Source organism: Arachis ipaensis, chromosome B08 (assembly GCF_000816755.2).
Source record: "Arachis ipaensis cultivar K30076 chromosome B08, Araip1.1, whole genome shotgun sequence".
NCBI lineage: Eukaryota > Viridiplantae > Streptophyta > Magnoliopsida > Fabales > Fabaceae > Arachis > Arachis ipaensis.
In genome coordinates, this window is record NC_029792.2 from 119,690,530 (window position 1) to 119,716,926 (window position 26,397).

The 26,397-nt window shown below is 43.0% G+C and overlaps 3 protein-coding genes across 3 annotated transcripts; all 3 read right to left on the reverse strand.

Moving 5' to 3' along the window:
* On the reverse strand, positions 5,514-6,025 carry LOC107611530. The gene is made up of 2 exons (XM_021108335.1): positions 5,905-6,025; positions 5,514-5,788 (listed from the first exon to the last, which is right to left on the reverse strand). The coding sequence occupies exons 1-2, from the start codon at positions 6,023-6,025 to the stop codon at positions 5,514-5,516; spliced, it is 396 nt and encodes a 131-aa protein (XP_020963994.1).
* On the reverse strand, positions 6,712-7,220 carry LOC107611529. The gene is made up of 2 exons (XM_016313444.1): positions 7,100-7,220; positions 6,712-6,986 (listed from the first exon to the last, which is right to left on the reverse strand). The coding sequence occupies exons 1-2, from the start codon at positions 7,218-7,220 to the stop codon at positions 6,712-6,714; spliced, it is 396 nt and encodes a 131-aa protein (XP_016168930.1).
* Positions 11,332-11,808, reverse strand: LOC107611528. Its single transcript, XM_016313443.1, has one exon. It carries the CDS (start codon positions 11,806-11,808, stop codon positions 11,332-11,334), a length of 477 nt encoding a protein of 158 aa, XP_016168929.1.

The following is a 26,397-nucleotide window of genomic DNA, read 5'->3' on the forward strand; positions in this document are numbered from 1 at the left end:
TCATCGCTGACGTCGTCTCCAAAGTGTGGCACATTTGGCCGGGCAAACCAAAAAACGAGAAGGAGATGTACTTAAAGTTAAAGGCATGTGTAACATGAATGCAACATGCATGAAGCCAAGAAAATGAAAAGGCAACTATTGATGATGGCATTATGAACAGTTAACATGCAATTGGGTGCTTGTTTCACAAAACATTGGATATTGAAAAACAGCATACGAGGGCATTACCAACAAATTTGTGTAATTAATTTCAAGTCAACCACGGCTCCACCAGATAGCCAACCATTAACAATTAAGCAACAGCACAACACAGAAGACGTGGACCACTTACGACGGCACAGAGGCCAACAAAATAAGGACCATGAAAACAACAACACTTACTGTGGACCACCTAGGCCGCCACATTACTTTCAATAGAGGGAACAACAGGGGAACAAAACAGATAATGTGGACCCCAAATACTGCCAACGTAAAAGGTGTATATATAGTGGAGAGGGAAAGTCATTACCAGGAAGTGGACGCGCAACAACCTTTCTGTGATGTGCATAATGAAGTAAGGGTGCTCGGACTGAAATGTCTGCTCCACCTCAGCTGCAGCTGCGCTCCTGGGAACATTGATGCACCCCGTTCGACGGTGGGGCTTTTGAGGAGTGCGTGGACGGTTCGTTGGCACCTGGGGGGGTGTGAGGTCGCCAGAGTCATCACCAGACGCAGCATACGTCTTCTCCACACCCGGTGCCTGAAATATGCGAACGCTGAAGTCGTCTCTGCCCTTGTGCTTGAACAGCAGAATGTTAAAGGGTTGTAGCTTGTAGTCATGATAAAACCTTTGCCATCCTCTCCCGAGAGTGATCTCTTTCAACCCCTTGGGGCTGCATGCAATCTTGTAAGTACGGTCTGACCCGTCGGCGACCGTGATGTAGATATGGTTGCTACCCTTGGGGAGGAGACCACTGGGTAATGGTAGACGCTGCAGATATGGGCATATCAAGACACAGCGTAAGAGATAGAACAAAATGCGGAGAGGAGAGTCAGAAATAATGGAAAGAACAGAAGAGCAAGCTTTAACCTACCATCGGTTGCGACGGCTCTCCTGCCCCTTTGATAACCCTAACGACGTCACATTTCGCGTGTTCTTCGGCCATTTTCTCGTCCAGGCACCAACAGAGAAGAGTGGGATATTCTGAGTTAGGAGAACACCAACAGAGTAAACAGCGTGTGAATCGAGTATGAAAGGGTGAATCCAATCTAATTAATTAATTTAGTCAGAGTTCCACCCCTTAGGATTGTGTGCCATCACCCTTCCATGAAGTCTTCTTCTACAAGCCAAAAAGTTTCGTGCCTCATGGGTCAGATGGGAATGTTTTTTTTTTTTTGTGCTTGTGTTAAGCGAGACTTTGGATTTTAAAACAATTTTGTCCTGGATCCGTCTCCATTAAAAGGCCATAACCAATCGTTACGCACAAAAGAACTCATGGAACCATACATTGTGGGCATAACGGAGGATATGAGTACGTAGTTGTTAGTGGGCTCAGGTTATTGCGTTGGCCTGGCCCATGAAAGCGTAAATCATCCCCTGGCGTTTAGTATGTTCATTTTCACTGCACGAAAAAAAAAATCCTCACACGGCTGCGCAAGGAAGAGGAACACCAAGATAGTTATCGCATGTATAATAAGTTGTTGAACCATTTAACAGCAATATTAATTTTCTGTATGATATTAATTGTCTGTATGATACGGTAAATGAAAAAAAATCCGAATGTTTATTCCGGTGTTGTAAAACTGATTTGCAAGGACATAACGCACCCGTAAATAGTTGCCGAAAATGTTCTGGGATCATGATTTGGAAACGTTAAATGCTAACGGCGCAATACGATTCCCTAATTTTGTTTAAACCGCTCAAACGACTTGTTTTATTTGGCTGATTTATAGGCAGAGGGGCTGAGTTATCAGTAACTCCAAACAATTCACGATAAGTAGAGAACGAACCGATGAAAGTAGATATAATAATCGCTACAGACTTTTAACTAGCATTTCATAAGATCAAAAGGACGACCAAACAAACAAACAAACCAGATAGATCATTCAGGGCTTCAGGCCTCGGCAAAAAACCAAAACAACATAAAGATATCACCCATGTGCACCAGGTCAAATACCTCCGTCACTGTGTTCAATCTGCACCGGTTGAACGCCTGCCTGGGGGGCCAAAGATTTCTCCTTGGCCTCCAAAACATCGACGACCCTTTGAGCCAGGTCACGCCATTTTGAGCTTTCTGCCATCATCTCGTTTGCTTTGTCATACATTCGGCGAACGGTCGCTTCACAATGTTGCTGCTCCCTGCGCAACAACTTCTCCTCCCGGCGGCGTGCCTTCTCCTCTTCCTCCAGTTGATCATCCTTTTTCTTCAACTTGACCATTAAGTTCACCCTCTCGGACCCGGCCTCGAAGAGTTCATCTGAGATTTTTCGAAGCCTAGCCTCCCAAATTTCCTCACTTCTGACAAGTTCGGCCTCAACGAGGTCACAATCCGCGGACTTCTCATCTGTACGGACGATGTCGATCAGAGTGGAGATCAGGTGTTCTGCGAGGTCGACAGGACTAACGGCGTGGTTGGTGACGGTCTCCTTCGACATTTTCTCGATAGTACACAGAGGAAAGAGCAGTGGATGGTGGCAGAAATAAGGAGGGGGATAAGGATAGACGAAGAGGTTAGAGAAGGAGTTACGGCAGAGAAGAACTGGGAAAGAAGCGATAGGAGGGATAGGGTTTGTCATTAAAGGGCACGTATGCATATATAGTGTAAAGTGGGAAGCTGCTTCGAATACCTTTTTTTTTTTGTAGAAAATGTGTAATTAGTGTACTTCGTTTATTTTTGGGAAAATAAACGATTTATATTTAAAGTACTTCGATGGAAGAAAAAAAATAGGAAGAGATAATAATTTAGTTACATAATAGCTTAAATTAACATTTCGCGTTAATATAGTTTTAAGTTTGCTTTTCAATTTCAATGGTCAGCTTTAATGATTACGTCTAGGATCTCTTCGATTCACGTGCCAAAACCACAGACGGAGCATCGGTTACAGTGGGCGTAAATGAATATGTATGTGGCACGGTACCCGACTTATCTAGTAAGGCGTTTTGCAGTATATAATCTCCCTCCCCAGCGTTCCCTCATCGCGTCTGGTCTTCCATCCTAACAACGCAAGATAATTCCCTATTTATGTATCAACCCCTCAGATGAATTGTTTTATATTGGATGATTTTCATCCCCCGTTTTTTGATTGGGACTGTGAACTATCTGATACCGTCACATTTAATTCATAAAAAACCGCCCACAAAACTGGTAAGTCAATGGGGAGTCGCCGAAAAGTGTGTTTTGCGTATGTTTAGGTAATATTTATTTCAATTTAAATCAATTCAAATTATTACTAACAAGCAAGGAGATGAGAAGATATTGATTGTTAACCGCATGTGGATTAAACGAATTTATACTAGCTACGAAGCATAGAATATTAAGCTTCCGAATCAACGGCACTCAAAATGAAAATAACTCAGAAATTTTGTTCTTTTCGTGTGATACTCACTGGCGAGGAAGAATAAACCGATTAACAATTGAGTATAAACAGATTTTTAATATCGAACAGATGAAAGTAGATATAATAATTGCTACAGAGTTTTAGTTAGCTTTTCATAAGATCAAAAGGAGGACCAAACAAACAAACCAGATAGATCATTCAGGGCTTCAGGCCTTGACAAAAAACCAAAACAACATAAAGATATCACCCATGTTATGTGCACCAGGTCAAATATCTGAGTCACTGTCTTCAATCTGCACCGGTTGAACGCCTGCCTGGCGGGACAAAGATTTCTCCTTCGCCTTCAAAACATCGACGACCTTTTGTGCCAGGTCACGCCACTTTGAACTTTCCGCCATCATTTCGTTTTCTTTGTCATACATTCGGCGAACGGTCGCTTCACAATGTTGCTGTTCCCTGCGCAACAACTTCTCCTCCCGGCGCCGTGCCTTCTCCTCTTCTTCCAGTTGATCCTCCTTTCTGCAACTTGACCATTAAGTTCAACCTCGCGGACCTGGCCTTGTAGAGGTGATCTGAGATTTTTTCAAGCCTTGCCTCCCAAATTTCATCCCTCCTGAAAAGTTCGGCCTCAACGAAGTCACATTCCAGGGACTTCTTATCTGTACGGACGATGTCAATCAGCTTGGACATGGGCTGTTCTGTGAGGTAGACGGGACTAGCGGCGTGGTCGGTGACGGTCTCCTTAGATATTTTCTCAGAGGTACACAGCGGAGAGAGCAGTGGATGGTGGCAGAAATAAGGAGGGGGATAAGGATAGAGAGAGAGAGGTGAGAGAAGGAGTTACAGCAGAGAAGAACTGGGAAAGAAGCATTAGGGGGGGATAGGATTTGTCATTAACGGGCACGTATACATATATAGTGTAAATTGGGAATCTGCTTCGAATACCTTCTTTTTTTTTTATAGAAAATGAGTAATACTTCATTTTTTTATTTTTGGGAAAATAAACGATTTATATTTAAGGAAACAAAAGAGATAACAAATTTAATGTAGTTTTAAATTTAAATTTAAAGTTATTTTTCAGCGTTCAGGTTTTAAAATTACGTTTACGATGTCTTCGATTCCTGTGCCAAACCCAAAAATGAAGCATCGGTTACAGTGGGCGTAAATGAAGGCGTACGTGGCACGGTACCTGACTTATCTGGTGAGCCGTTTTGCAGTATATAAGTTCACTACCCAGTTTTCCTTCATCGCGTCTGGTGATCCATACTAACGACGGTCCTCCTGTAACCTTCCCCTTCCACCACCTATTCAATAAACTTAAATCAAATAGGCTGAGATTTGGTGCAACCTCCGAGAAAGGCAGAATGGGAAAGAAGGCCGGATATGGGAGAATGAAAGGGAAAGGGAAAGGGGTGCCACCACGCATCTGTCCGCTGACTCTTCTGCCTCGTGAAATATGGAAGAGAATTGCAGCAAGGGTTGCGTCGGCCTCAATCCAGGATCTGTTTAACATGCAGGCGACCTGCAAGGTGTTTTTGGACGCAGCCCGCTCATCTGCGGTGTACAAGGTGGCCTCAGTGTATTGTCCCATACCCCGAATTGACATATACACCTGTTAGTCTACAGCTATCTAGACCCTAGGTCAGCGCGTAACAGAGTTGCCCACCTCATGTGCATCAACACGAAGGGCACGGATTTGGTACGCCGGCATCTGTTGGAAACCGAAACGCCAAAAACTTATTTATTGGTGCGCCTTTTTAATAGGAAGGCATTAGATCCTTTATATATTTTTAGTTCAATGGTAAAGATTATCCCGAATATAATTTAATGTAATTGGTTATTTAATATTTTTTTAGCTTTTGTGTCAGTAGATTATTTTAAAAATGTTATTTTTTTATGTTTATTATTGGTATATAAAAAATATAGGTGGGCGTATATAAGAAAATTAAGAATACGTAAAATTAAATTAATCAGAGTTAAATATTTCGGATTATGTTAAGTGCCATCTTCAACTTCTTCAACGGAGACGATGTTGCCGGAGAAACCTTCTTCGACGATTCTGGCCGAAACAGCACGGCTCTGGTATTCAACGGATGAGGTAGTTTCGACGAAGCGCGGTCATATTCTTTGCTTATGTTCGTCAGATCTTCGTCATTGGTGAGGGAGATCAAGGTTTCTAAGTCTTCGTTCGGCAATTGACACCAGAACGTCACAGACGAACCGCACAACGCTCCTACCTTTACCAACAAGTCTGCACAACGCAAAACATAAACATGTTAACGAACAATCACAGAAAAAAAAAACGAGCAACACTTAAAATTGAGAGAGAAACAACACTAAAAAATGGATCTGAGAAGCAAATGGAACGATCCACGGTGACTCTAGTGTGGCCACCGATGAAACGGATCCCGCCGTCGGTAGCGCGTGGGAGGTTCTTGCCGCCGTAGCTGCAGAGGAGCTTAATCGTACGGCCGGGACTCGTTTCCATGGAGATCTACTTGGTTAGTTCGAAAACAGAAGAAGCTTAGAAGATTCTAGAAACAGAAAACTGAAGAATAGGAGAGGTAAAGGAAAATTTGAGTCGTTGTTGGCGGTGGAGATAATAGAAGGGGCAGCTTGCGACGGCAGATGAAGGAGAAAAAGAGAACCAGGTGAAGGAAGGAGAAGAAGATAACCAAGAGTAGGAGGGAGCGACGGTAATAATAACACGATAATGGTCCAACTAATTTAAAAAATTAAACTAAATATATTCATTCAAGAAATTAATAAATAAATTCTTTATTTTTTAAGTAATTGCAAAAAAAGATTCCATTAAAATTAATATATTATTTTGGCCTTCTCTAAACCCAACAGAGTTGCCCACCTCATGTGCATCAACACGAAGGGCACGGATTTGGTACGCCGGCATCTGTTGGAAACCGAAACGCCAAAAACTTATTTATTGGTGCGCCTTTTTAATAGGAAGGCATTAGATCCTTTATATATTTTTAGTTCAATGGTAAAGATTATCCCGAATATAATTTAATGTAATTGGTTATTTAATATTTTTTTAGCTTTTGTGTCAGTAGATTATTTTTAAAATGTTATTTTTTTTATGTTTATTATTAGTATATAAAAAATATATGTGGGCGTATATAAGAAAATTAAGAATACGTAAAATTAAATTAATCAGAGTTAAATATTTTGGATTATGTTAAGTGCCATCTTCAACTTCTTCAACGGAGACGATGTTGCCGGAGAAACCTTCTTCGACGATTCTGGCCGAAACAGCACGGCTCTGGTATTCAACGGATGAGGTAGTTTCGACGAAGCGCGGTCATATTCTTTGCTTATGTTCGTCAGATCTTCGTCATTGGTGAGGGAGATCAAGGTTTCTAAGTCTTCGTTCGGCAATTGACACCAGAACGTCACAGATGAACCGCACAACGCTCCTACCTTTACCAACAAGTCTGCACAACGCAAAACATAAACATGTTAACGAACAATCATAGAAAAAAATGAGCAACACTTAAAATTGAGAGAGAAACAATGCTAAAAAATGGATATGAGAAGCAAATGGAACGGTCCACGGTGACTCTGGTGTGGCCACCGATGAAACGGAGCCCGCCGTCGGTAGCGCGTGGGAGGTTCTTGCCGCCGTAGCTGCAGAGGAGCTTAATCGTACGGCCGGGACTCGTTTCCATGGCGATCTACTCGGTTAGTTCGAAAACAGAAGAAGCTTAGAAGATTCTAGAAACAGAAAACTGAAGAATAGGAGAGGTAAAGGAAAATTTGAGTCGTTGTTGGCGGTGGAGATAATAGAAGGGGCAGCTTGCGACGGCAGAGGAAGGAGAAAAAGAGAACCAGGCGGAGGAAGGAGAAGAAGATAACCAAGAGCAGGAGGGAGCGGCGGTAATGATAACACGATAATGGTCCAACTAATTTAAAAAATTAAACTAAATATATTCATTCAAGAAATTAATAAATAAATTTTTTATTTTTTAAGTAATTGCAAAAAAAGATTCCATTAAAATTAATATATTATTTTGGCCTTCTCTAAACCCCAAACACTAAACCCAAAACCCTAAACCCTAAACCCTAACCCCTAAACCATAAACCCTAAACCATAAACCGTAAACCATAAATCTTAAATCCTAAACCATAAACCCTAAACCCTAAACCCTAAACCCTAAACCCTAAATCTTGAACCCTAAACCATAGAACCATAAACCCTAAACCATAAATCACCTAACCCATAATCCATAAACCCTAAACCCTAAACCATAAACTCTAAACCATAAACACTAAACCCTAAACCATAAACCCTAAACCCTAACCCATGGACCATAAACCTTGAACCCTAAACCATAAACCATAAACCCTAAACCATAAACACTAAACCCTAACCGTAACCCTTAACCCTAAACCCTAAATCCTAAACCCTAAACCATAAACCATAAACCCTAAACCCTAACCCATGGACCATAAACCTTGAACCCTAACCCATAAACCATAAACAATAAACCATAAACACTAAACCCTAACCGTAACCCTTAACCATAAACCCTAAACCCTAAACCCTAAACCTTGAACCCTAAACCATAGAACCATAAACCCTAAACCATAAATCATAAACCCTAACCCATAATCCATAAACACTAAACCCTAAACCCTAAACCCAAAATCCTAAACCATAAACCCTAAACCCTGACCCATGGACCATAAAGCTTGAACCCTAAACCATAAACCATAAACCCTAAACCCTAAACACCAAACCCTAACCATAACCCATAACCCTAAACCCTAAACCTTAAACCCTAAACCCTAAATACTAAACCCTAACCGTAACCTTTAACCCTAAACCCTAAACCCTAAACCCTAAACCATAAATCATAAACCCTAAACCCTAAACTATAAACCCTAAACCCTAAACCATAAGCCATAAACACTAAACCCTCAACCCTAAATCCTAAACCTTGAACCATAAACCATAAACCATAAACCCTAAACCATAAATCATAAACCCTAAACCATAATCCATAAACCCTAAACCTTAAACCATAAGCCATAAACCCTAAACCATAAGACATAAACCCTAAACCATAAACCATAAACCATAAACCATAAACCCTAACCCTTGAACCCTGAACCATAAACCATAAACCATAAACCATATATCCTAAACCCTAAACCTAAACTTAAACCCTAAACCATAAACCCTAAACCCCAAACCATAAACCTTGAACCCTAAACCCTAAATCCTAAAACCTAAACCATAGAACACTAAACACTAAACCACAAACCATAAACCCTAAACCCTAAACCATAAACCCTAAACCATAAGCCCTAAACCCTAAACCCTAAACCATGGACCCTAAACCCTAAACCCCAAACCATAAACCTTGAACCCTAACCCCTAAACCCTAAACCCTAATCCATGGAACCCTAAACCCTAAACCATAAACCATAAACCCTAAACACTAAACCATAAACCTTAAACCCTAAAGCCTAACCCATAAACCCTAGACTATAACCCCTAAACCCCAAACCCTAAACCATAAACCCTAAACGATGGACCCTAAATCCTAAACCATAAACTCTAAACCCTGAACCATAAACCATGAACCCTAAACACTAAACCCCAAACCATAAACCATAAACCCTAAACCATAAACCCTAATATATAAACCGACAATAACAATGCAATATTCAAAATTAAATAAATCAAACTTTAATTATTATTATTATTTTTAACGTCACAAATAAATACTCATTAAAAAATATAAAAATATAATTTTTTATTAACGTGAACTAAATAATATTAAAAATATAATTTTGTCTGCGCGTGTACTCCCAACTTTAACACGCGTCCATAAAAAATGTGTCCAACACATTTCATCACTTGCTGAAATTAAAAGACTTCAGCTCCATAGCATTACTCTTAACATTTACGCCTTCACGTTATTATAAGAGAGAGAGGAAACCACGCTACATTTCTTGAGGCCACCTGCCTACCTTTGTCCTGGCTAGCTGTTTTTTTTGTTATTGTTATTATTAATATTATTATTATTATTACCATTATTTCATATTTTATTGTATTTAAGGGGCATTTACGTTTCTTGATGTGACGTGAGTGACCGCTCAAGACGACCCGCGGAACAAGATGGTCAGACCCATCATGATGCCCAACTCTACGCGGTCGACGATTATACAATATAGCAAATGTGAGAAAGTGTATACTATACGGTTCCCTTAAATGCTTATTCGATTGCCCCTGTTGTGGATAGTCTGACTCACTGCATAAGAAGGGAAAAAAAGGGAAAGGAAAAGTAATTTCGAATATGGAAAATCAGTTTCTGGGTTCGTTGGCTGAGATGGGTGACTAGGTCTTTCGAAACGATCTTTTGATGGAGATTTTCACTCGAACAGACCCGAAGACGGCGGCGAGATGCAGAACCGCAAGCACAACCTGGCGTGTCCGACTGTCTTCCAACAGATTTAGGAGAGACAACACGCTCGCGAACATCAGGAAACACCGTAAGGTGTTGCTCCAGATTGGTGACCCGGAGACATACGGTTCAAAGGAATCTTTCTGTATTGTGGACTATGTAGACGGAGGAAGAGTAGCCGCGCCAATGCCAGAACAACTGGGTCCCCGCGGATGGTGGACTGTTATCGGCTCCGATTGCGGTGTGATCTGCGTGTAGTATAGCACGACTGGTCCTGATTTGAGACTCCTGTTATGGAACCCGCTGCTGCGAGTCGCTCGGAAACTGGACGATCCGGCTGACAAACTACTTAAACAAGCCGTCATCGGTTACGCATTTGGATACCAGGCGGGAACTGACAATTACTACGTCGTCCATATGTCCAAGAGGCACGTCCTAGACAGGTTTTTGCACTGCAATGTTTTCAATTCCGCAGATGGAAGCTGGAAACACGCGTACATAAATGATCAGCATCTCACTCACCTCGACGAGGGATCAGCGTTCCACCTTGGTAAGGCCGTGTGGGTCAACTGGGGTGGACGTGGTCTGATGATTGCAACGCATGTGGTCGTGTTGGATGCAGAAACCTTTCTTCTGAGCAAGATAAGGATAAACCGTAGGTCAATTCAGCACGTGCAGGCGATGCGTGTGCTCGACGGCATCCCACACCTGGTCGGCTATGAACGATCTCCGTACGGAGGACTGTCGACCATATGGTGCAAGATTGACTTGGAATCGATGTGCGTCATCCCGTTCATCAAGCTAGGAGTTGCCGGTCAGTATGGCGTTCCATGGAATCATGTGACCATCATGGGTGATCATATGATCACAGTACGCGAAAACAATCGCAAACGGGCTGGAGGCGCTAACGGTGCTGTTCTGACGAAAATTTCGTTAGATCAGATTAATTTTGTGAGCCGACACAGAGTCACCACATTCAAAGGTGAGTGGCCGAGAGACATGTCCCTTCAGCGCGTTATAATTGTGGGAGTGGGTTGTCTAGTTCCTTAAGGGAGTGGCCGATTGTGTGATTCGATCGAATATGCGGCAAGTAGGTTGTCACTCCGTAAATCTGTCGCGAGTACGTATGGACTAAGTGTAATCGTTGTTTGTATTCTGGGTATGTTTAAATTGTGCATTTCGAATGGATTGATGTGTATCGCGGTTTATTATACTTAGTAGAATGCATAGGAGAAACAAAAATTATCCAATTAGATTGAAAACACAGTGCCAATGCAATCAAATCCACACTACAACTCAGGCTAAACAAATCATTTGAAGTAATTATGTTCTCCAGACGTGAAAAAAAAACATAAAATAGGCTCAGCTAGCGACTTCGATTGGGAAAAAAAACCAACAAGACGATCACGGATATCAGCACGATGATCACAACCCCACGCCTCCTCGTCGTCGCGACACTCGCAAGCATGTTGTCTTCCATGGCCGTAGAGGCTGCAACGGCAGCCTCGAGCTCTGCCCTTGTTTCATGCACACTCTGTTGCAAACGACGCAGCTCGTTTAGGAGTTCCTGTCTTGTCTTCTTCAACTCCGTATTCCCGCTTCTAATGCACTCGTTCGTTTCCAGCAACCTGCGAATGACATCGAAATAACGAGCCGGCGGCTCTGGATCGTACCACTGAAAGAACGAGAATTTCCTGCTGGTTCCGTACCCAGAACATCCATAAAACCTTCTGCCTGGATAGTCAGATCTCCAAGCGGTTCTGATTGGCGATGTCACGCCACAGTGACAACGAGGCGTCGGTGCATCGACGGAGGACGAGCTTATGGAGGAAGATCTCTGCATTGTGTCTTCAATAGTTCACGGGGAGAGTGATAGAGTGGCTTTTGAAATAGCAGTTCGCAACGAGGGTTCATATTCACCTCTCTGGTAATGGCACCATGTCTTCGCATTCCAACGGTCTTGTTGTTGACTGACACCTGTGACGCCAACCTGGCAGGAAACGATTGATTAAAGCCCCTAGCCACAGGGCGAAGGCATCTTCCCCCATGGAGTTGTTAGCTGACGATTCAAAGTTCAAACCATTAACATAAAATATGTGGCCCGTTGTCTCCGAATGGTATAATCTTTCTCTACGAAAAATGGTATGAAAAAAAAATAATTCATACGTATATATCTTGTACGATCCGGTTGCATCCGGGTCTATGGGGAGATTGGGTTGGTCTGCGGGATGGATTCTTTCTACTAGCCCATAGTAACGTCTTAAAAAAATAAAAAAGGCTTTCCATGGTCATTATTGTGGGAGTCTTCCCAATGCAATGGCCGTTTGTTGACTGTAACTGGAATAAAATGAATTTATTGTCACCTAATCTCATTGGAAGACGATGTTACTTAATGAGGTGTTTCATATTTTTTTGTGTTTAAGGGGCATTTACGTTTTTTTGATATGACGTGAGTGACAGACCCATCATGATGCACAGCCTCGCGCCAGAGCGCTACAATCTAGCAAGAGTGAGGAAGTGTATATTACATGCATCCCTTAATTGTTTACTTCATTTTGTTCTGGACGTTCTAAGTCACGACATTTAAAAAAAAAAAAGCAGAGAAGGAAAGTAGTTGAGATTATGGCAACTCAGTTGGCGGAGTCATTGGGTGAGATAGGTGACCAGGTCTTTCCGGACGATATATTGATGGAGATATTCACCCGGACTGACCCGAAGACGGCGGTGACATGCAGAGCCGCAAGCACAACTTGGCGTGTCCGACTGTCGTCTGACAAGTTTAGGAGGGACAACACGATCGCAAACATCGGGAAACACCAGAAGGTGTTGCTCCAGATGGGTGACCAGGAGACGTACTGTTCAAGAGTATGTTTCTGTCTTGTAGACTGTCTAGACGGTGGAAGAGTACCCGCCCCAATGCCAAAACAGCTGGGTCATCGCGGATGGTGGAGTGTCATCGGCTCCGACTACGGCATGATCTGTGTCCGGTATAGCCGGGCTGGTTTTGATACGGGACTGATGGTATGGAACCCACTGGTGCGAGTTGCTCGGCAACTAGACGATCCGGCGGACACCCTATGGAAACAGGCCGTTATCGGATACACATTTGGTTATCGGGCGGGGGCTGAAAATTACTACGTCGTACATATTTCAAAGAGGCATCTCAGAAACAGGTTTTTACACTGCAATATTTTCAATTCCGCAGATGGATTCTGGAAACACAAGTACATTAACGATTTGCGTCTCAGTCATCTCGGTGCGAGCTCAGTCTTCCACCTTGGTAAGGCTTTGTGGGTCAACTGGGGTGGACGTGATGCCACGGTTGCAACGCATGTGGTCGTGTTGGATGCAGTCACCTTTCGTCTGAGCAAGATAAGGATAAACCGTAGCTCAATTCAGCACGTGCAGGCGATGCGTGTGCTCCACGGCATCCCACACCTAATCGGTTATGAACGATCCCCGCATGTAGGACTGTCGACCATATGGTGCAAGATTGACTTGGAATCGATGTGTGTCGTCCCGTACATCAAACTAGGAGTTGCCGGTCAGTATGGCGTTCCATGGAATCCTGTGACGATCATGGGTGATCGTATGATCACAGTACGAGAAGATATTCATAGACGGGCAGCAACAGGTGCTAACAGTACCTCTGTGACGGAGATTTCGTTGGATCAGATTGATTTTGCTAGCCGACACAGAGTCACGGCATTCAAAGGGGAGTGGCCGAGTAACATTTCCCTTCAACGTTCTTTAATTGTGGGGGTGGGCTCGCTAGTTTCATGAAGGAGCGGCCGCTTGTGTGAGACGATCACGTATATCTGAACTTTATTTTTTTTAATATTAGGTCCGTATTGGTATAATCCATCAAAGTTCCAAGAAATTGTATTTAACATCTTTGTAACAATATATTCCAAAAAAAAAAATTCAGTCTTAACATTATTATAAGTTATTAATTCTTATCATTTTGGATTATTAACTTTAACACCTCGTTATTAATTTATTATGTAGAATACATAATAAGAAGAAAATAGATCGGTTATAAACCAGAATGAAAATTTATGGGAGCATTTCCCTTTAATAAAGTTAAAAATTATTTTTACATACCAAACGGCGGTGACGTTTTGTGTCTCTTAAAAAGTATAAAAAAAAAATCAGCCCCTTGGCCTTACACTTCCCGTAATAATAACAATGTTAAATGTTCTCATTAGAATTTTTGTCATTTTGCATATTAAGTTTTTATCCTTCACATGCCACACACTTTATAGTTTTTAATATCGTATCGCCGTGTGCAGACGATACTGATCTCATGCAATGGCAGGTCACCTCTTACTATGTTAGGAAGCACTTTGCAAAGGCTTGAACATTAGACGGCACCCGAGGTTGCCTAACCGGTGCAATTTTAAACACATGTGATGCATCCTGCCTCGATGGAGCTGACAGTCTTCATACTCCAAGAAAGGTGTTTGCAGACCCAACTTTTTGACCGGGCAACAGCTAGCCGATTCCATCCTCTTCACAAATCAAGCCATCGCCAAAACACTGCCATCCCCACCCACAACGAACGCGGACCAACCCATCGGACGCCGACGACCAATACTGCAACTAACAATGGCCGAACATGGGACACCCGCTGCATCCAACAACGTGAACGACGACACGGCCCAGGTACGATTGTGGTGCATTGGCTGGTTTTGACTTTTTATTTATTTATTTTTTTAAGTTATGCTTATGCTGCTCCCGATTCTACTGAGTTAGTTGTATACCACAACGTACTAACAAGCGCCCAATGCCAGGAGGACCAGAGAACACCGAACCCAGACGACAACACTTCAAACGACGCATTGCTGGAAATAATGAGAGAGGTGCTCGAGAACACAAAGGTTGGTAACACCCGTCTCAATTTCCGCTCTAACTATTTCGGTAACTCCAACCATCTGACAGATCTGTTACGATTTTCCATTGAAGAACACGCAATGCCGAATGGACAGGGTCGAAGCGGAAATGATGACGATTCGGTTGTTGGTGGGCGGTCTCAGAGAGCCTATCACCGAGGCGCAAAAGGGACCTGCGAATAAAGTCAACGCAACGTCCGATGGAAACCGGATTGAGAAACAAAGAATACCGGTCGCCAACAGGGAATACATGAACAACCCGATGTCACGCGCCTCCATTCCCAACCGTAGACAGTTGATGCTTCCAGGAGCGATGAGGAAGAGACTGCATCAGTCGTTGACAAAAAGCAGCGGCGGAGACGTCGACATGTCTGTTTACGATGACGACGAGGATCAGAAACGGGCCATGTACCCAAAGATGTGCAGGTCAAACACGCACGGCCTCGAACATGGGGCTAAGGGTGGCAAGGCCACATTCTTCTTCACTCGATTAAAGGAGAAGGTATACGGGGGTAACCGGGGGACTATATCGCCCCAACGAAGCAACAATGCCGACAACCCGACAGGGCGCAATGGACTGCAGCCAACGCAAAACAGAAAAGACAGTTTTCCCTTTAACACGATGATGTCATCCGACGAGAGCTCATCGAAGCCGGAAAGCAGTCACGGACGGACAGCCGACACTTATAAGCAGATTCCGCGACGACCCCCGTCAAATCTGACCAAGAAGGGAACAAACACCACCAACGCATGGCCCATCTCTCAGCACGAGATGGACATCTGTAAGTACGTCTACGACCATCATGCCGACCCCACGTAAGTATTCGATCTGAACATCAACGACTGAATCTACCGTGTGTGTAACACCCTCACTATCAGAAGTCACGCTTCCGGCTGCGCTACTCTGATAGTAAGAAGTATTAAAACTACTTTACATATTAAATACTAAAATAGGAACCTGTGACTCGACACTGTATCGCTGATTTTTTAGAAAACCAAAAATAAATACTTTATCTTAAGAAAAATACAAGCAGGCATAGATTCATATACAAGACTCCTTACATAATAACTCAATATATTATACATATAAAACATACAATTCCTATCTCTCTTACAAAATTTTAATAACAAAGACGAGGGAAGAAAATAATCTACAATCGGTCTTAGTTCGAAAACTTAGCAACCTGACACGTGCTCAAACACACCAGTACAAAATTAAATGCCATAACCTGCGACATTTTCAAACTCACCAAATTTACTTCCTGCATCAATAAGCTGTGTACTAAAAAAACTAGCATATTGTTACCCATGTCTAGTTTTAATACTTCTTACTATCAGAGTAGCGCAGCCGGAAGCGTGACTTCTGATAGTGAGGGTGTTACAGTGTGCCCTCATTAGTGCCAGACGGCCGCAGTTAAATTGGGCTGGCGTGTGTAACATCTTCGATTTGTTGACAGCAAGGAGATCGTTGTACGCTTCGGGTCGCAGCATGCAACTCGTTCTGACATGGGATGCCTGTTAGACGGACGGCAACCAACCCCGAAGGCACGTGGCAATCCATCGTATTCTCTTCGAATTAATGGAATTTTTCCGCTGACCCTGATTTATTATTTCCATGCGAAGTCTGATTTTTTTGTGTTGGGTATGATTTGCAGATAATGGAGTTGATCACGATCATGGTTGCATCGGAGGGAGAAACCGATGGAGATCACCCTCGAGCGGTGTGGTGCTTGCATTAGAATTTTGCGGTACGCCCAAATCCTAATTCGATAGTTTATTTGAGTGCATACCTAAGATTTAACGTTCTCTGTTTTAATACGAACCATGTACCGTTGACATGCACGGTGACTTGTTTCAACTTCTGAATACTCCCTGAGTAACCAGGCCGATGTAATGGAGGGCGTCCACCCTGAAATCTTGGCGCAACGATACGGCAATGACCACATGCACCCGACGGAAGACCTGCGCCTTGTAAGTTACCGACCGATAAGATTATTATACGCAAGTTCTGAACCTGGGCGGACTGAATTATGACTCTCTTATCGTATTCAGCTTTTTCCATCAATCGCAGGTCTATATGCCAGTACTGGAAGAAGATTGTGAGAAGTACTGGTTCTTGGCTGTGGTTGACTTGTCGGAGAGGCAGGTCTTCCAATTTGACACGAATGCAACTAAAGAATCAAAGGCAAGGAGGAGACGTGTCATACAATGCATGGTAAGCGACGCACATAGGTTAATTCAGCGTCTTATCCGAATACGCTAATCTTTATTATCTTGGCGAATCTGTGTCAGCTGACTGCGCTGGATGGAATCGTTGCAACTGACGGGTATAAAAACTCACACTCTAAGAGTGCTCCCGAGTTTGCCAGTTTGGACATCATGGCCGCACCGGGAGTGCCAAAGAACAGCAGCAGTACAGACTCTGGTATTTGGGTCATGCAGTGGATGGCAATGGGACGGAGGTTCACCCACGCGGTGCTGCCAATTGTAAGTTAATGCTTGCCTACAAGTAGAATGCAATTGCACTGTGTGTCTCTAATAAACGCCGCATTGACCATTGCAGCTGGACGAAGAGAAGATCAGGATCAAAATGGCAATTGCACTGCTAACGGGAAGATGCAACGAGAAAAGCGGTCCATTGCTTGCGAAGGCGGCGGAAGCGGCCAAGACAGGGGAACCGTGTCTAAGAGACGTGTGAAGGGGCTGAATACAACGTTTTTTTTCCTTCCACTGCAATTTTTTTGGTTGTTGGATGCATTGATACCGGTTATGTTATGTGACATTGTTGGGTCTCCTCACTCGACGGACAGTCTTCGTGGGCTGATTATATCATGGGCCATATATCCTATTACTGTTATTGTATCTTTATGTTGGGCCCCTTTATGTTATATCATGTTATTTTCCAGCATGCATCTTCGTTGAGGATGATCGGCCGTGTCATCGCCACCATGCATCAAGTTTTCCGAGTCTTCCGAGCTTCGGTCGGAGGTGGAGTTGACATCGGCGGAGCGAGGAGTTTTGCCTTGGATGAAGAGGAGAGTAGCTTCGAATAGGGTCGGGCATTAGGGGTTGGGTCGCTATGCGAGTTCGGTTTTTGGGTTTTGGGTCGAGTCAGTTTCTCTGGCCCAACACCCAGTAAAAAAAAAAGTTATTTTCCAGCATGACAAAAAAAAAAGTTATGTTATAGGGAAAAAAATTTAAAAACCGTTAAGATACCAAAAAAATAAAGTAATTATGAACAACTTACTTGCTTTCATCGCCTACATCAATCCGTCCATCCATCGCCAATGCAAGGCTGCCAATACGAAGTGACTATTCACTGACCCACGCAATGGAATGAATGATTGAATGATAACATTTAATTAAGGCTATGTTTAAATCTTGAACTCATTCGGTGGGTAGCGCTTTTTTTGAAATCCGGTTATTGCCCTTGGTAATTGCACCAACGTTAATGCCCCATTAATTCCCAGTCTAATCAGGTTTAATAGTTATTTATTAAAAAAAACTTAAAAAGGTGGGAGTTGTTTCGCCTATTTAATGCGCGTACGTTTCTCATTTACCAAAAAAAATAAAAAAAGCAAACTTTTCGAAGAAAGGAACCCATTGTTGGAGACTCAAAAACTCCCGGCAGTAAAGAACCGGAAACCATCAAAGAAATCACAGGCGAGGTATCACAATGCCGACGCTCGCTGATTTCCGCTTCTTCAGATTCATAATCCCCAACACGGAGAATCAATTTGTAAGTTTTCAGTTGTTTTTTTCTACTACCCTATCCCCAGGCCCCGCACGCAAGCCCACATCAATATCGATTTCTTACTCGTGCAAAGAATGCCGGTGCCCTTCTCCAACGCTGTCAGGGAGAACATGAGTAACCCCGTCGAGGTAAGCACCACAAATGGTCAGTCGTGGAGCATCTCCTGGGTTGTCGAGGAGGAGCATCCGCATCGAATCGTCTTCATCGGAGGGTGGCGAGCCTTTTACGAACACTATCGTCTTCGAATCAGAAACACAATGCTATTTTCGTATCACCAACCAAAGTTTTTCTACATGGCCATCCATGACGCAAGATACTGCGAGATCAACTATGGAAGGTAACAAGATTATTCTAGCGGGTTTTCTGTATGCACTCGGCTAAGGCGTTTGTTTTATGCCCTTTTACGTTGTACCAAAAACTTGCGTAACGGAAGTCTTCCAGCAATCCCCGCACATGGCAACTATACAGTCCAGTTCTTCGCGATAATCCCGGTGAACGACCCTGATACACTGGTATAGACGCCAATTTCAATTCCTTTACTACCTGCAATCATCAATCCATCCATGTGTGACACATTGTGAACCTTTTTTTTTTCCACCATCCGCTACAGATGCTCCCGCTACGGTTCTCGCGGGATTATGGCCGGTCCCTACCGCGACCGCTGACCCTAACCACGCCTACAGGACATCATCATCGCGTGGGCTGGAATATGGAACCTAATGGAAGGATCGTGCTTCATGGAGGATGGGACGCTGTCCGGGAACACTACGGCCTAAGGGATCAGTGGCTGGTGCTGTTCCGTTATCACGAAGCTCAAAACACCATGTATGTCATGTTCTTCAACAGTCATACAATGGAAATCAACTACTTGGCCCATGCCGAGCCGGGGACGGACTCCACTTGTATAAGCTACCCGACGGCCCCCAAGTCAAGGCACATAGCCGATGGGTTCAGATCGACCAATCCCTTCTTTGTTAGTCCAATCGTGCACAGACTGCCAACCCGTTTTCTCGTAAGTCTCTCGACAGTTATTTTTAAAGGCAACTATTTCTGGTGCTATTGTTCTATTCAATTATTTCGTTGCTCTCACCCTAAAAAATATGTCATCGCTTCCAGCCGAATGTCCCCCCTCTGCCGGGAGTATACGAGGATAGCCCAATTTCGATTACCAACGAGAGGGGCGCGTGGACCGTTCAGTATACGCACTATGTCGGGAGGACGAACGAATGTTTTGGAATGGGCTGGTGTGCCTTAGCAACAACATGTCAACTAAGACACGGCCATGTGTGTGTCTTCGAGCGGCTGGCGCCGCAGGACTACCGGCTGCATATATATTGAGAACTCCTGTATCCTAAACCCCCCAGCCGCCGCCCCCCAACCCAATCAAAGTAACTCGATCGATTCATGGTGTTTTCTTGCCTCAGTTTGTCAAATACAATGATGCAACCTGCATGTCCATACATCTGTATCTTTAATCTACATTATATTTCCAGGCATACAATTCTACCTTGCCCTCATTAACTTATACTTTAGATGATAAACACGATAATCATTTCTGTTGTTAATGTGCGCGTAGCATTGCAAATAGACTGATCTCCCAATATTAGAAATGTATGCCAATTAGTGCCTGTGAAGTTTGAATGTAATTTTATGATGTGAAGATTGAATGTAATTCGATTCACTTCACCTACGTTTTGTATGTTTGAATTTTGAAAGTTCACACTGATTTGTTAATACCCTAAAAATGAGAATTAGTAGTGGTTGTTTATTGATTCAGATTTGTTGTCGTGCTTCATTTAGTATTGATTCAGATTTTTTGCCGTGCTTCATTTAGTGCATTTTATTCAACACGTCCGGTGTTTTAAGCGTGTGTTTTAAATTACATCCAGAAGCCATGTTCCCTTACAAAGAATTTCAAAACCGCGATGGAACCACATGCATTTTCCAACTAGCACACAAGGTAGTACGAGACGTAACCAGTTCCGAATGTCTGCTGCAAAGAGGCGGACGAAGGGAGTTTTTTTAGGAGACGTCCATCTGAATATCCACTGAACGTTACAACCAAAATATCCACATAAACGTTACATACAAAATATCCACTTACCATACATACAAAATATCAACTACACATAGAATCGCTATAAAGATGCCCCTAACATGTCTGATTCAACAAAAGGGTCGACAAAGAGCGATTAATAATACATCAGGTTTGACAGTGGATTTGCAGCTATTCGCATGACACAACTTCACACCTCCACTTCTTCAATCCCGATTAAAATATGTTCTATCTAGAGCACAGCCACATACCAACGAAAGCCAACATAGCAAAAACTTGTTTTAACGTCGACGACATATAGACGGTTATGTACCCAGATGAAATGCAGACAATATTCTGTGTACGGCTACAGCCTACCGGAGAATGTGAAAGGATTCGACCAACCTACCGTTGCAACACACCATCATGACGCAACACACCATCGTGACGACTGTAGGCCCCCTTTGCTCAATCGGCGAGAGACATGACAGGCCCGGACGTGTTGGTCCCAGCGAAGTCGCTGTTAGCAAACCCAGCCTGCGTGTCACTATCGGAGCATTGGAACGAAGGAATCTCAGCTGTCGCATACAGATCGCCGGATAGGTTATCATATAGCTGACACCAATGTGAAAAACAAATGATTAGAACCATTTAACAGGGCAAAAAACTTAACTAGATCATCTATAAAGCGACTAACCCACCATGTCAGTGTCCATCGAATCCATGTCATCTGCAACTGCGCTGGATGACTCCATTGTGCGGCGGCCCGGACACGTCGTCCTGTTGTGTCCCACCTCCCGGTACAAACGACATCGCTGGATTTTCTTTCCACCATGAGCACCGTTACCCTTTGTATTGCGCCTGGGTGGATTCCGCGTCGGGCCCCTGCCACCCTCAGTAGGTGGCCCCTCGGGTGGAAAACTGGTGTCCCCTGTATCTTCGTTCTCGAAGTGCTTCAGCATCAGCATGGCTGTGTCTCTTGCAAATTGGAACTTTTCAATGCTGTGACATGCAATCTTGCACACTTTCCGGTACCAATCCATCAGGCACCAGTGTTGCGTCAGTTGCACAGAATCCCAAATCACGCCTATCGACTGCACCGCCACAAGTTTTGCATCCTTGGTCCATCTCGGCAATATCAAAGACCTCGAGATCTCATGAACATTGTTAAGAACAAGCACCGCAACTATATGTTCGCAGGGGACCCCGAAACATTCCATTCTCATGCACGTGCATCGAACCTCCCTCGTATTAAACGTTGCAACAACACGCCAATCCTTCCCCGGAGTGCCGTATCGAGAGACGATGTGGATAAAATAGGAACCGTTGTCTTCAGAGTCAACCACCCTCATTGCACAAGCCCTGTCAAGAATGGGAACAAACAAATAGAATATTGCACGAGTGTAGTTCTCGGCTGCACTCCGCTCCAGCTGTTTCAGGTTGGTGGTCATAACAGGGTCACCCTTTGCACACTCGAAATCAGCCTCCACCTCCTTTGCACGCACGAACATCAAGCATCGCTGGAAATGACGTAAAAACTCAGTGTAGCTGTATCGAGACTTAACATACCGTCATATCACAGCGTGCAAGCCCTCGCACCTTGACGTTGTTCGAAATCCGGCAAAGAACTTTCTCCGTATGTGTGCTGTGGCCCAACTGTGCCTTCTCTCGTACATGTCCTGTACCCATCTTTTATCGGCGACGCCAAATTTCTCAACCATCTCAAACCACTTTCTCTCGAATGTTCGGACCTCGTAGTCGCCAAGCATGCAATCCCTAAACATCCTGGTGAATTTGGGCTTTCCGATGTTGCTCGTGGCGTTTCGGAGTAGATGCCAAGCGCAGAGTCGATGGTGAGCCTCCGAAAAAACCTGCTCGATCACAGACTTCATTTGCCTGTCACCGTCGGTTATTATGGACACCGGAGCCTTCCCTTTCATTAAAGTTTGCAACTGTTGAAGCAGCCAGACATAGGTCTCTTCTTTCTCGTCTGCCACCAGTGCGGCGGCAAAGACAACCGTTTGGTTGTGGTGATTCACACCGGAGAATACTACAAGAGGTGAAAGGTAAACATTTTTCTTGTACGTTGCATCAAATGTAACCACGTCTCCAAACACCTGGTAATCAATTTGGCTGGTGCCGTCACACCAAAACAAATGTTGCAACACGCCCTCACCGTCAACAACTTCCTTGTAGTACAGTGCTGGATCATTTGTCTTGCACTCTCGGAGATACCTTAGGCACGATTCCGCATCTAGGCCACCCTCCCTTAGTTGCTTCGCATTTACATTGTGCATGTCCCTTGTTGTGTACAGGACATTATGATACCCGCCGGCTAGGCTCGCCATAAAACCGTGGATTCGGGAGACGCCAATGCCCCCTTTGCGCATGTCGTTCATCTGCTCGATGTCCGCTTCACTCATCCTCCGATGGCCTGGAAGCATGGAAGAAAGTCGCAACTCAAGAACGTGGTGGTTATGCGCGTCTGAAAAGTACGCAACGAGCCAACGTCCTGATTCATCGTCCATGCGGAGTAGCATCCTTGCAGGGCATCCACAACGTGTCTCGGCCCTCGGCCTCTTTTGCCCGTTAGGCATCGAGTAGAACTTCGGGGATCGGTACCCTTGTCGGTGGCACACGAACTCCTGCCGTATCCTTACTTCGCCGCGTTTTTCGCTTCTGGAACGTCTCGCCCCGAAGCCATGGTGCTTTGCATATTGCTGGTAGAACTCAAATGCAATGTCAACGTCTGTGAAATTAAACCGGAAAACATCCTCCTCGCTCAAGTTCAAAAAATCAATCCAACCTATCGACTCCACGGAATCAACAGCGTAAAACTCGTCTTCCGCATAATTGTCAGACATTCCTCCGGCGCCGTCCAAACTGTCTTCCAATTCAACCGCATCCCCATTGTCGACATCGGCCTCTGCATGATGGTCGTGTTCTGTTTCATCTTCCTGAAAGTCGTACTTGTCCGACTCCATCCGTGCAGAGCCTTCGCCCTCAAACGATCCAACTCCGTGCTCTGCTCTGTCAGACATTTCTGGTTCATCGGCGACATGCACGCCCCCAGTGGTATCTTCATCCCCGGCAACCCTGTGCCAAACAGCAACAATGCGGTGATTTAGCGAAACACACAAAATTGGGGGATGTCCTCCAAAGAAAATTGCAGTCCTATGACGAAGAAAAAGGGGGATATTTGTAAATCAAGTGAAGGGTGATAATACAACGGGTACCTTCTTTCCATTGATGGAGACGGCGAAGCCATCAACTGCCGAAGAGAACCGACAATGCAGATCAGGCTCCGTCGTCGTCAGAGGTGAGGCTGTTCGTGGGCTTGGATCTGCCTGAACAGACTCGTTAACACTGAGTGGTGGGGGGGGAGAAGAAGTTATCTGAGTGGGGAGGCTTCAGTCGTTCTCGGTGGTGGAGATAGAAAGGGACGGTGCGATTGCGACGGAGGGGAAGAGGAGGAAGAGGACGCAATTGCGACGGAGGGGAAAGGGAGTAAGAGGACGTTATTGCGATGGAGGGAAAAGGGAGGAAGAGGGTGCGATTGCGACGGAGGGGAAGGGGAGGAAGAAGTACGATTGCGACGGAGGACAAGGGGAGGAATAGGGCGGCAGTAATAGTTGATAACCAAATACTGAGTGTCCAGCTAATTCTAACAATTAAGTTAATTGTATGCATTTTAAAAATCGTAAAAATGACCCCTATTTTATATGAAATTGCAGAAAAACCCATAAAAAGCATTAGATTTCATTTTGGCGCTCCCTGGCTGACCGGTGCGCCAAACACCAAAATGGCGTTTTAGTGCGCTAACTGAGCCCGCGTACCGAATCCGTGCCCTTCATTTTCACTCCATCTTTGTCACAGTTTCACAGGTTCTCATTTGCAGATATCTGTAGATATTCATGGATAATTAGAGATTATTTAAGTTTTAATTTTTTGTTAAGAATAATTAACACAATCATAATAAAATCTTATATAATTCAACCAAATATATCAAATCAAAATAAATTTAACATAATAATATACTCATAAAATTTTCAACATATAAATTAAAATAAAATAAATTAGTTAGTTACTTATATAGCTTGAGTTTAATTTTGATGTACTGACATTGTAAAATATTTTATACAGTTGTGCAATTATAACTGTTCTTTTAGATGACTATTCACGCGATTAACGTAAAAGATAATTATTTTTGCTAATATGGTATTATGTGATTGGATGCATGTATAAAACGATTTTACACTAATATTGCATCAAAATTAAATTCATATAACTTATATACATAAGAACATTTAAGTAAGTTTTCTTTCGTGGAGATTTCGCAAGTCCCCATAGACGGGTACTTTAATCTCACTTCGTCTATATTTATTCGCGAGAGTGAGTCTCTGTTTCTGAAAATTTTGCGAATTTTTGTTAATCTCTCCATCACGGGTGTGAATTTTTTTGCGATCCCTATTTGTGGGAAGTAAAGAAAATTTTTTTGAAGAAGACTCATTTATCTTGTAACAAATTGTTTTATAATAAAATTAAGGTGGAAATTCGGGTGAGTTAACTTCATATGAAGTTAATAGCTGAGAACCTTTAGATGACAATTTAGTCAAATCTATCAAATCATTTAACGATTCTCAGCTATCAATTTCACATGAAGTCAATTGCATTTGAATTTTCACCTAAAATTAATTAATTTTGTTTGTTTTATATATATTAATGGTTTTATTAGAATTTTGTACTTGTTAAAATAATGTAGTAAATATAATATGAATGCTTTTCTTCGCTGTCATCACTCCCTCTCCTTCTCTCAGATTCTCTACCTGTCCTCTCTCTCATTCTCTCTGCCACCCTCCTCCACTCGCACCCGCCACCCTCGTCCCTTCTCACTTCTTTTATCTCCTACTCTCAAAGTTATCGTAGAAGGTAGAACCGTTGTCGCTGGGTGCCTCTCCTCCTCTCGGATTCTCTCTCTCTCCTCCCTCCCACCCTCCTCCACTCTCATCACTGTCCACCACTCTCGTCTCCTCTCACTGCTTCCACCTTGTTGTTTCTTTCATTAATTATTTTGTGATTTCTGTGTTTTTTTCTTTGATTTTCTTTGGATTTCATACAATTATTTGTGATTATGCCTCATATATGTGCTTCTGTTTTCTTTTTTAATCATGCACAGTGGCTAAAAGAGATTAGAATTGAATGTTTAAAGTTGGTTATGTTTTTGAAAGTATTAATTTTTGAATTTTTGAAGTTTTGGGATATGTTTTGTAATTTTGTGTTTGTTTAGGTGTTATTCTTTTGATAAAAAAAAATTTTTAATGATTTTTTTTTTAATTTTTAGTGTGTTTAGGGCTTGTTTGGGTGAACTTTTAAGAAAAGATCTTTTTTCGAATTATCTTTTTTTAAAAGATCTTATAGAGAAGTAAAAGTAATTTTATGTTTGGATATCTCATGTAAAAATGTTTTTTTATCAATTAATTATGTTTGGATATAACAATATAAAAGTACTTTTTTGTTTATTTATTACATAAAAAACATCTTTTTTTAAGGAAAAAAGATCTTTTAAAAAAAATATAAATTACAGCTTCTCAAAAATATTTTTTTTTTTAATTTTACTAGTGCTTTTACTTTTATTATTAGAAATTTGCCCAAACATGCACTTAAAAAATTTCTAGTAGTAAAAGTAAAAGTATGAAAAAAAATTCTTTTTTGAAAAGCTACAAGGACTTATTTGGACGACATTCTCGAAAA

Bases quoted from the DNA above. Each gene is read 5' to 3' on its own strand.
- LOC107611529 (XM_016313444.1), bottom strand. From the start codon at position 7,220: ATGGAAACGAGTCCCGGCCGTACGATTAAGCTCCTCTGCAGCTACGGC. The intron at 6,987-7,099 runs GTTCCATTTGCT...TGCGTTGTGCAG, and splicing joins CACCAGAGTCACCGTGGACC to ACTTGTTGGTAAAGGTAGGA.
- LOC107611530 (XM_021108335.1), bottom strand. From the start codon at position 6,025: ATGGAAACGAGTCCCGGCCGTACGATTAAGCTCCTCTGCAGCTACGGC. The intron at 5,789-5,904 runs GTTCCATTTGCT...TGCGTTGTGCAG, and splicing joins CACTAGAGTCACCGTGGATC to ACTTGTTGGTAAAGGTAGGA.
- LOC107611528 (XM_016313443.1), bottom strand. From the start codon at position 11,808: ATGCAGAGATCTTCCTCCATAAGCTCGTCCTCCGTCGATGCACCGACG.